At 47.1% G+C, this 10,030-nt stretch overlaps 1 protein-coding gene across 1 annotated transcript in view; it reads left to right on the forward strand.

The window, feature by feature from the left end:
- Thumpd2 (THUMP domain containing 2) overlaps positions 1–6,049 on the forward strand; it is a 29,279-nt gene extending 23,230 nt beyond the window's left edge. The window contains exon 9 of the mRNA XM_059248522.1: positions 5,596–6,049. Within this exon, the coding sequence (XP_059104505.1) occupies positions 5,596–5,998 (403 nt within the window). The 3' untranslated portion in view covers positions 5,999–6,049. The remainder of the gene's footprint in view (positions 1–5,595) is intronic.
- The last annotated feature ends 3,981 nt before the right edge of the window (positions 6,050–10,030 follow it).

Below are 10,030 nucleotides of genomic sequence, written 5' to 3' on the forward strand. Positions count from 1 at the left end.
GCTTTCCAATGTTGAATTCAGGATATAATTTAACAGAAGTATTTTTTGGAGAGGTTCAAAGAGTGAGGCCTAGATAAACATCTTCCAGTCTTTTACGTTGACACAGGAATAAATAGAGAAAAATAAGGGATCAATCCACGATACATTATGTCAGCTGGACATTTGATGGACCAGAGCAACATGAGTGTTATGAGCGTGCCGTGGGAGTAATATGTCACCAGCTGAGCGTATATTTTGGAAAGAGCAAATTCAGTGTCTTCCGTGAGGAAGTCACAGCCCGGCTCAAGGTCTAAGCCCGCCTGTTAGCCCTCTCACTGCCTCTTGTCAGCTGGGTGTGTCGTGTTTCTCACTTGTGTGTGTGCTTGTGTGTTCGTTCATGTCCACGTGAGCGGAGGCCAGAAGTCTCTGGTGATAGCTTTCTGTATCACTCTCCCCTCCATTTTTTGAGACAAATTCTCTGAACACAGAGCTCTCAGATTCGGCTAGACTGTGACCAGCAAGCCCCAGGGAGCTCTGTCTCCCCAACCCCCCTCCTAGGATCTCAGGCACACACTACCACGTCTGTTCTTCTACATGAGTGCTGGGGATTTGACCTCGGGACCTCATGTTTGCGTGGCAAACACCTTACCTACTGGACCTTCCCTGAGGCCCAGTCCGATGGACCTAATGTAACGCACACCACATCTGCAGTCCCAATAATCCCGAGTGGGGTTGGGGACAGAGAGCCAGAGCTGACCCTGGAATGACAACTCTGACCCCCGTGTGTGTGTGTGTGTGTGTGTGTGTGTGTGTGTGTGTGTGTGTGTGATGAGAAATAGATGAGAGAAATAAATAAATTTGAAAGGAGAGCCAGACCACTCGCTGTGTCTGCATCCCTGGCTCCGCCCCCTCAAAGCAGCACGTGAGACAGGCATCTCTTGAACATGCCCAGATATCCCCCTCCAGTCGCACCCTGACTTCATGTTACAGTCATTGCAGGGCGTTTTTAAAATACGGTTGCCCATCTCCCACCACCTGTCCGCATTTCTAATTTAATTTAGGGTTGGGCCTGGCTGTGTTTCTTAAAAGCTGCCAGTGTGATTCTGTCGTACTGCCCGAACTCATAAGCACCTCCTGTGAACCTAACTGGATTGCTCACTCACTATTAACCAGTTTATGGTGAGATAATGCGTGAGCTGTGGCACACATTTAAACTGGAGCTTTCCGGAGAGATGTTAGACTTGTCCACAGTCGGTGGGAGGTAGATAGAGTTGCAGAAAGCACATGCAGCAGTTGGAAGTTTCTGTGGAGGAGACGACAACGACGACGATGACGACGACGGATGTGCCTGCCTGCCCACTGTCAGTCAATTTAAATATTTACCACAGAGTCAGGAAAATGAATATTCAAGATTTCCTGCATGGTTAAGAATGCCTCATTAGGTCCAGTTCAAAGCGTGTGCATGAATGTAAGGGGTTTTCTTCTCCTTTGGCCCAGCGTCCTTGCCGCCTGCCCCCAGCCTTTGTGACCCGACTCTTGACTTAGGTGTTTTTAGGTTCACACAGACAACCCAGCAGTGACTGAGGAGCCCAGCCTGGGAAGCAAAGGACTGATCCCGTCTCGGCTGTTACTCCGTAATTCCTCAGGCATAAGCAGCCTGCCTGACCACTCCATCTCTAATTTTGCTAGCACAAACATACCTTCAAGTATTGTTCAGGGGATTCCATGGATCTAAAGTTCTCAAAACAGTTCTCAGCACTGGACAGCGCTCAGCCTCTTAGCTCCCACCCAGACGTCCTAGCATAAGCCGCTTCTTGGAAAGTATGTGGGGACATAAATTCAGAGTTAAATACATGCAACTTTTCTCCCAATAATTCAGGGGTGTTTGTGGTCTAGACATCTAAAAATCAGAGGAGGAGACTTGTGTTAATAAAATTAAGGGGAGAGGTGCTTCGTAAACCTATTCACAATGACAGTGGAGATAGGTGGTTCTGGTTGTCATACAGATCGGGAGTCCCCAGGAAGGAATGTGGACGGCTGTGATGGTGTGGGCTGTGCATGCAGCTCCGTTAACCATTTCATCAGGACGGCACATTAGGAATTGGGCGGAGCATTTGCGCTTTCTTCTGATTATTTCCACGTCAAGTACATGAGCACAATGTGGTGATATATTGTGTCCCCCAATATATTGTGCATCCTAATAAACTTATCTGGGGTCAGAGGACAGAACAGCCACTAGATAGACATAGTGACCAGAAAATGGTGGCACTCACACCTTTAATCCTATCACTTGGGAGGCAGAAATCCATCCAGATCTCTGTGAGTTCAAGGCCACACTGGAAACAGCCAGGCATGGTGACTCATGCCTTTAATCCCAGGAAGTAATGGCAGGAAGCAGAAAGGTATATAAGGTGTGAGGACCAGGAACTAGAGCCTGGTTAAGCTTTTAGGTAGTTCAGCTAAGATCCATTTGGATGAGGACTCAGAAGCTTCCAGTCTGAGGAAACAAGATTAGCTGAGGAATTGGCAAGGTGAGGTTAGCTGTGGCTTGTTCTGCTTCTCTGATCTTCCAACGTTCACCCCAATACCTGGCTCCAAGTTTGTTTTTATTAATAAGACCCTTTAGGATTCGTGCCAACACAATTTGAAATGCACCTTGCTCACCTTGAAGAACGGAGAAAGCTCCATGTGCTGAAGAGGCCTGGAATGGGCTCAGGGAAGAAGACAGTTTCCAGTAAAATCTGGAAGCTGCGAAAGAATTTTGTAAAGGGGCCATGTTTTTATGCATGCCGATGTTCAGTGAGTGACGAAGCAGCAAGGTTACTCAATGACCAGCGAGTCCACCAAACTGCTAAGACCTAGTGCGCTCCGTGGTCAAGTGGCAGTACCATTGTATCATCCGCCCCTGGCCTCAAAGGGTCCCATGAAAAGAGAAATCTTTTCTATGGTTTAGTACACAGAGTTTTCTCACCCTCTTAATAACAGGAGATTTTAAAGATATTATCACTATCAAGAACCATTATATTGCTGTTCAGGGCAAGCATTTTGAGCAACATTATAATTTCTGAATAGCCCTTTTGTAAGCAATTCTGCACATGCACATGGAAAGAGGCCAAGAGCACCCATCAGAGAACTTTGGTCATCTTTTCTCCTTTATCTTCTCTGCCGTTTGAAAAAAGTTACAATAAATAAGTTGGTAAATACCACATGAAGTGTCTTGCCTTGCTCATGTGCTAGAAAAGAGACATTTTCTGTCTTTGTCTATAAATTAACAGTGCTGGGGGTGGTGCATTCTTGAAAGGAGAGTTGAAAGGGTTAAATGACATGTGCTACACAGGGCATTTACAACAGGGCCTGGCATATAGCAAGCACTGGGTAGATATTAGCTGTCACCATTGGTGAGCACTGTCATTCTGCTGCTACTGCTTACGTCTTCTCGAGATAATCCAGGTAACGTTCCAGGGTTGAAGATACTCCGATTGTTGATACGATATAACTAACCTGTTATCCTGACAATGTCACACCAGTTTCCATCTCCAAGAATGCCATTGTCTCCGTCTTACCACGCTAATCATTAGTCTTTCATCTTTGAGAATGAGATGAGTTCAAAGACGATCATTGCCACTGTACTTACATACATTTTTATAGATTTGGAGATATTTGTAGTTTTCTTGTTTCCGTCTCTGGCAGACAGCCACAGCTGACCTCCTCCCACCTGCTCTGTGGAGGAGTGGCTTCTCCCCTCAGCCAGGCTGCTCCTCCTGGTCCCTTCCCCAAGAACCATACTCTGCCCACGTTCCTCTCATGTCTTGTCCCTTCCCAAGATGCTTTCAGAGGTGTGTGAATGTCCTGTGTCCTGTACTAGGTCATGAGATCACAGCCGTGGGCAGGACAGGTGAGATTCCCCCCACCCCCGTCAGAGTGGCATGACGGGACACACAGCAGTGTCTGGTCACGGCTGCTGTGGTGGGAAAATAGGGCAGGACACCCTGCTGGAGAGAGAACAGCATGCTATACCTTAGGCCTGGCCAAGAGCTGCCTCTCCACGGAGGTGGTATTTGAGTTCTAGGGCCTGGGGGATGAGAAAGCACACAAGGGAATGTGGTAAGTGGAGAGCAAGGAGTGAGACCAGGTGTCCCGAGACAGAGGCAGGTTATTGAGTTTGAGCATCTGAAGAGGATCCCTGGCCAGAGGGAAGTGGATAGGTAGTTGGTCTTGAAAGGCAGGAGCAAGTAGACGGCAGAGGAGCTGGGAGCACCATAGGACAGAAAGGCAGGAGCAAGTAGACGGCAGAGGAGCTGGGAGCATCATAGGACAGAAAGGCAGGAGCGGGCAGATGGCAGAGGAGCTGGGAGCACCATAGGACAGAAGGGCAGGAGCGGGCAGATGGCAGAGGAGCTGGGAGCACCATCAGAAAGGCAGGAGCAGGCAGACGGCAGAGGAGCTGGGAGCACCTTCGGACAGAGTCTAGAACTTGCTGACTCCTAGAGTGAGCAGGCATTTGGATCTGCCTTCTGAGTGGACGCCGGGAAGGAATGGTAGGAAGGTCATCAAGAGTGGAAACAAGTCCCTGCAATTCATTATCTCCTTTCTGCCCTGGGCCTTCTGTCCCCAGGCTCACTGGTGGCATCTAACCGTGGCCACTTGCTGGTCCTGTGGCCTCCATGTCACCACTGTTGTCCCAGTTTCCTCTAGGGTGTGTCTCCTGGCTCTCTTCCATGGTCCTTCCTTGCAGAAGTCCCTGCTCCGTGCCTTTACGTCCCTCTTGTTCTCCTGCCGTCCCGATGATCCCAGTCATTTTGGCTTTATCATTAAACCTCCTGTCTGGGCCTCAGGCCCGCTCTCGGAACCCTCAGGCTGTACAGAACCCCCACCACCCACCACCACCACCCCCACCCCAGCTGTCCTTTGAGACCTGCCCTCAGTGGCATCACGTTCCAGACTGAGCTCTGCTCCCCGCTTCCCGGGTCCCCCAGCAGGACGAACCCCTTTCAGTGCCTCTGTCTGTTGCTTCTGCCCCACTGGATCCCAGCCGTGGCCCTTCCTGTCACCCCTGAGCCCCGTGTGTGCACCTTGCAGCTTCTACCTCACTCTCACTGCCCCTCGCCTCCCTTGCTGCTGTGGTCCTCAGTCACTCACATCTGTGTGCTCTTCAGCCACTGCTTCCACAGATGTGTCACTGGCAGGACTTGAGTGACAGAGTAAATCAACTCTCAAAAGGGTCTTCCCTTTATGAGATCCTCCTTTGTTCACGTCCCAGCTCCTCCCTGGTGACCTCTGTCATGAGCCTTTTCTTTCTTAAATGTGCTGATTCCATAGGATTCTGCCATTTGCCTTCCCCATTATACAATCATTTGTTAGAATGTGACTACCAATTACTTTGAAGCTTGCCTTTTAAGTAGAGCAAAAATAGATAATTAAAGCAGATTTGTACTAGAGATTCCATAATTGCTATAATGAATATGCATTATAGAAGATGCTACCTAATTATCAAAACCCTTGTTTTTAAATAGATGAAATTAAATTTCAGATTAACAACTATTTTAAATAAATCAGGATTGTTTGTTGTTTCAGAAGAAAGAAATACTCATCCCAATTACCATTTTTTTGTCACAGGGTGCTGCGTGTTGGTGGAGCCATGGTCTTGCTGCTCAGTGAGGATCACCACAGGCACCTTCGAGACTTTGGAGGCAACAGCATCCCCCCGACTTCCCAGGGCAACATCACGGACCCCGAGATGAGGATGTTTCTGAATCCTGACAAAAGATCTGGTACATCAGACACAGCGTCGCCTTCACAGAAAGCCAGTAGCTCCCAGTGCCCAAGCAGAGTGGTGCCTTGTGGCTCCCTGGTGCCAGTGGAGTACTTCAAAGTTAGCCTTGGAAAAACAGATGCATTCATATGTAAATATAAAAAGGCACCCGCTTCTGGACTGCCTCCAGCTGGATGCCATGAGCCAGGTGCACATCCTGAGATGGCAACCCTGCCAGAATCCCCCAGTCTCCAGGATTCCTTATAGCCCCAGAGCGCCAAGTGCAAAGCCTCTGCAGACGGATGTGGCCAAGGAACACACTGGTACTGCTCTCCAGTACTCAGTGTTCTTGACAAGATCAGCTACTGAAGATTTGAAAAGATTGAGTGTAAAAACTACTTCATCCCAGAAGTCAAACTTTTAGAAATGAGGAAACCTTTATGTGTAACTTTTTTTCTGTATATTAAACTTGACTTTTTAACTTAAAATTTGCTTCTCCATTGACATGAAAATTATTTTTATTTGCTATAATTGATGACTCATATTTTGTAAAACATCAGATAATAACAGGAAGGTGGAATCCCTCAGCATGATGAAAATGAATTTTGCTTTTTTAAAAGATTTATTTATTTTTATTTTATGTCTGTGTATGAGTGCTTACATGGATGTATGTGCATCACATGTGTGCAGTGTTGATGGAGACCTGAAGACAGCCTCAGATCCCCTGGAACTGGAGTTGCAGACAGTTGTGAGCTGCCATGTGGGTGCTGGGAATTGAACCCAGGTCCTCTACAAGAACAGCCAGTGCTCTTCTCCAATGAGCCATCTCTCCAGCCCCTGGAATTTGCTTTTTTGAAAAAGCATTAATAAATTGTTCCCCTACTCTCCTTTGTAGAGATTCAATGTGATTCTTGTGTTTGCTGGTTGAGAAAGAGAAATTGGAAGGTAGTGAACATACATGTTCTTACCTGACCTTTTATATAGTAACTCACTCTTTGTCAGGCTTGATACCATTTGAACGAACTTCCTATGTTTAGGAACTCCCCACCTTTTGACTCTCATCTCCCCCATAACTTGCCTTTCAAGTCCAGTATGGTGTTTAGTCTAGCCACGTCCCCATAAAGGTACACTGACTAGTGCAAGCCATGCATCTGTGTGCAGCAGCAGCAGCAAGGTGGTCTTTGCCAGAACATTCCTGCCCTGGAGTTTCAGCTTCTAGCTCGGCTTTCCAGCTTTGCTAGGTGAATTTGGAATGCTGTTTGCTAACTGAATAAATTCTGCTTTTGCTCAAAATCTAGATTTGCTTGCTAACAAGTAGGATGCTAATATGGAGCTAGACACTCGGGGATTTCAAGCAAAAAGCCCCCAGAAATTCAAGTGTGTTGTTGGTTGTGAAGCCTGGCGAGGTGAAAGACAGGGCAAAGATAGCAATGTAGACAGCTTGTGGTAGGTCTTGGTGGTGAAACAATCCATTCCTCCTGTGCTTACCGACTGCCACAGAATGCATAAAGACCCTGAGGAACACGAGCTCTGAGGAGTGGCCTCTGTTTTTAACAGAACTTGGCAGCCCAGGAGAAGACATTCAGGTTCCCATCTTGAGTCAATGCAGTGGTCTCAGCCAGGGGCAACTTTGTCTGGAGATGACCTATGGCCATATCTTCAGACTTTGGCTGCCGCCTTAAGCAGAGAGTGAAAATTGGAGTCTAGTGAATAAAGACTAGGAATTGTTAAGCATCCTGCAATGCACAAAATGCCGCCAGAGCCAAGCTGAGAAACATGGACTTATGACAGAGCAGGGAACGCCAGGAATTGCTCATGATTGTGTGAAGACAACGCCTTCTGGTCACCATTGGACTGAAGTAGCAAAAGAGCAAACTCAGAATCTGAGCCTGTGAGGTGCCAAGTTCTGTCAGCTGAAGTCACAGCCTAGCAAGGTCGTTTATATGGAGGAAGTTAGTCCATGATGAAGGAAGGAGAAACCATAGACTTGAATGGAGACGTAAATGACTGAACTACTCAAACCCGCTCAGGTTTCTGGGTGCTCCTGTTGAGCAAGCCCACATGCATTAGCAGATTTTGTTCATGCCTTCTGGACCGAAGACAGAACCCAGCAGCCTTGGGACCTGGGGAGAAAAGGGCTTTTACAGCAGAATTCCAAAGATTGCTAATTGATCGACAAAAGTCCAGTAATTTGGGGGCGGGGGGGTGTTATATCTTAACCAAAATTGGGACCAAATTAAATTGTTGCTACCGATGCAGTTAACCTATGTTAACTATATCTATAATAGAATGAGCACCTGGGAAGGTGTGGTGGTTTGAGTAAGAAATGGATCATCTATTTGAACACTTAGTCGTCAGGGAGTGGCACTTCTTGAGAAGGATTAGGAGGTGTGGCCTTATTAGAGGAAGTGTGTCACTGATTTCGTATCTCTACGAAATCCTCAATCTAAAGAGAGTGAGTTTCTGCTTCCTCACGCCCAGCCATTACTTCCTGGGATTAAAGGCATGTGTGCTTCCCAGTACTGGGATTAGAGGTGTGTGCCACCACTGCCTGGCTCTGTTTCTAGTAGAGGTAAAAACTAGTGGCTGGCTGTTCTGCTTCTCTGATCCCCAGGCAAGTTTGTTAGGGTACACAATAGATCACCACAGGTTTTCTCTTCCTGATGCCTGTGGATTCAAATGCAGAGCTCTCAGCTACCTCCCCAGCACATGTCTGCCTGTGTGCCGCCATTCATGATAATGGACTAAACCTCTGAAGCTGTAAGCAAGCCCCAATTAAATGTTTTATTTTCTAAGAGCTTCCTTGGTCGTGGCATCTCTGCACAGCAATAGAACACCGGCTAAGACAGAAGAGCTCTAACCATTCGAATCCTTGGTCAACTGAAACCTAAACTTAGTGGCTTCCTCACTACCTGAATCTGAATGGCAGAATTCAAGATATATAAAAGAATTCAAAAGCCTTATGCAGAGAAGCATTGGAATGGACTTACTATATTTGCCCATGCTTCTATTCTGCTCTCTCTCCCAAAGCCCAAAAAATGTGGCCTCAGATACAGCACTGATGGCGGAGGAATCTCTCTAGGGGCTGGACCGGGGAGGTGAGGATGTAGGATACCGCTATCACAGTAGGCCTAATCTCAGCAGGGAAGATGAGCACTGCATGAGAGATCTCAGTAAAGAAACAGCTATCAATGGGCACAGACACAAGTGTAGTCCAAGGCCTCAGTGGTACCTCACATGTCTCCTCTCCAGGACCCTGGGTATGGGAGACTAAGTTGAGCTTCCCTAGACTCCACTCAACTCAACTAGAAGGAGGTCTACAAAGTCTCACTTCTTATGCACAGCTGGAAACCAAGAACTCAGCTCTGACTGGAACCAGCATCAAGTTATAGTACATTAACCAATTCCCAGACTAAATCTTAGCCATCATGCCCTTCAAATGGAAGGAGGGACCTCCCACCTTGGGAGAGCTCCCAGCCTTCCAAAGAAAGAATTACAACCAGTTAAAACAACTGCTTACCAAGCAAGGGGAATATCTAAACTTCTCTTTCCATTGCTGGCTGACAATGCCCCCTTGTTAGCCCTCATTTCTGGAATTCCAAATACCACTGCCTTCCACTGGTCAGAGTAAGGGCTCATGTGACTTCAATGATAAGTAAACCTTTGGCCCCGAACTGCCTCACAGTCCTATCCTACACAGTAAATACTACACACCTCCTATTGCCAACACACTTGTATTAATTACTTCTTTCTGCTGCCCCAAAATACCTGCTGAAAGCAACATAAAAAAACAAGTGTATTTTGACTCAGGGTTTGACATTACCGCCCATCAGAATTTAGGAAGGCGTGGTGGGAAGATCGTGAAGCAGCTGGTCACACACGGTCAGGAAACAGAACGCAATGAATGCTGCTGTTCACCTTGATTTTTCCTTTCATGCAGTCCGGGACCCCAGCCCATGAAAAGTGCTGCCAGCCCCCATTAAGGGTGGGTCTTCCCACCTAATCTAGAAACTCCCTCACAGACGTTCCCAGAGGTTTGTTTCCATGGTGACTCTAAACCCCATCAAACTATGAGGATTAATCATCACAGAGCTGTTCTAAGCCTGAAGCGTGTTCATGACCCAAAGCCCTAGTTGAATTTAAACATTTAGTGTGGGGGGAGGGGGACACCAGAAACAACAGACATCATTTATTTGCTGGGTTAGAGCAGATGTGGTAACTATGAAGAGGGGGAAGTTCCAGCCTGGAGAAATGAGAGACTCTAAAAAGACACCCATGACAGTCAATCTGACTGTCACA

The sequence above is a fragment of the Peromyscus eremicus genome, chromosome 22 (genome assembly GCF_949786415.1).
Source record: "Peromyscus eremicus chromosome 22, PerEre_H2_v1, whole genome shotgun sequence".
In the NCBI taxonomy this organism is placed as follows: domain Eukaryota; kingdom Metazoa; phylum Chordata; class Mammalia; order Rodentia; family Cricetidae; genus Peromyscus; species Peromyscus eremicus.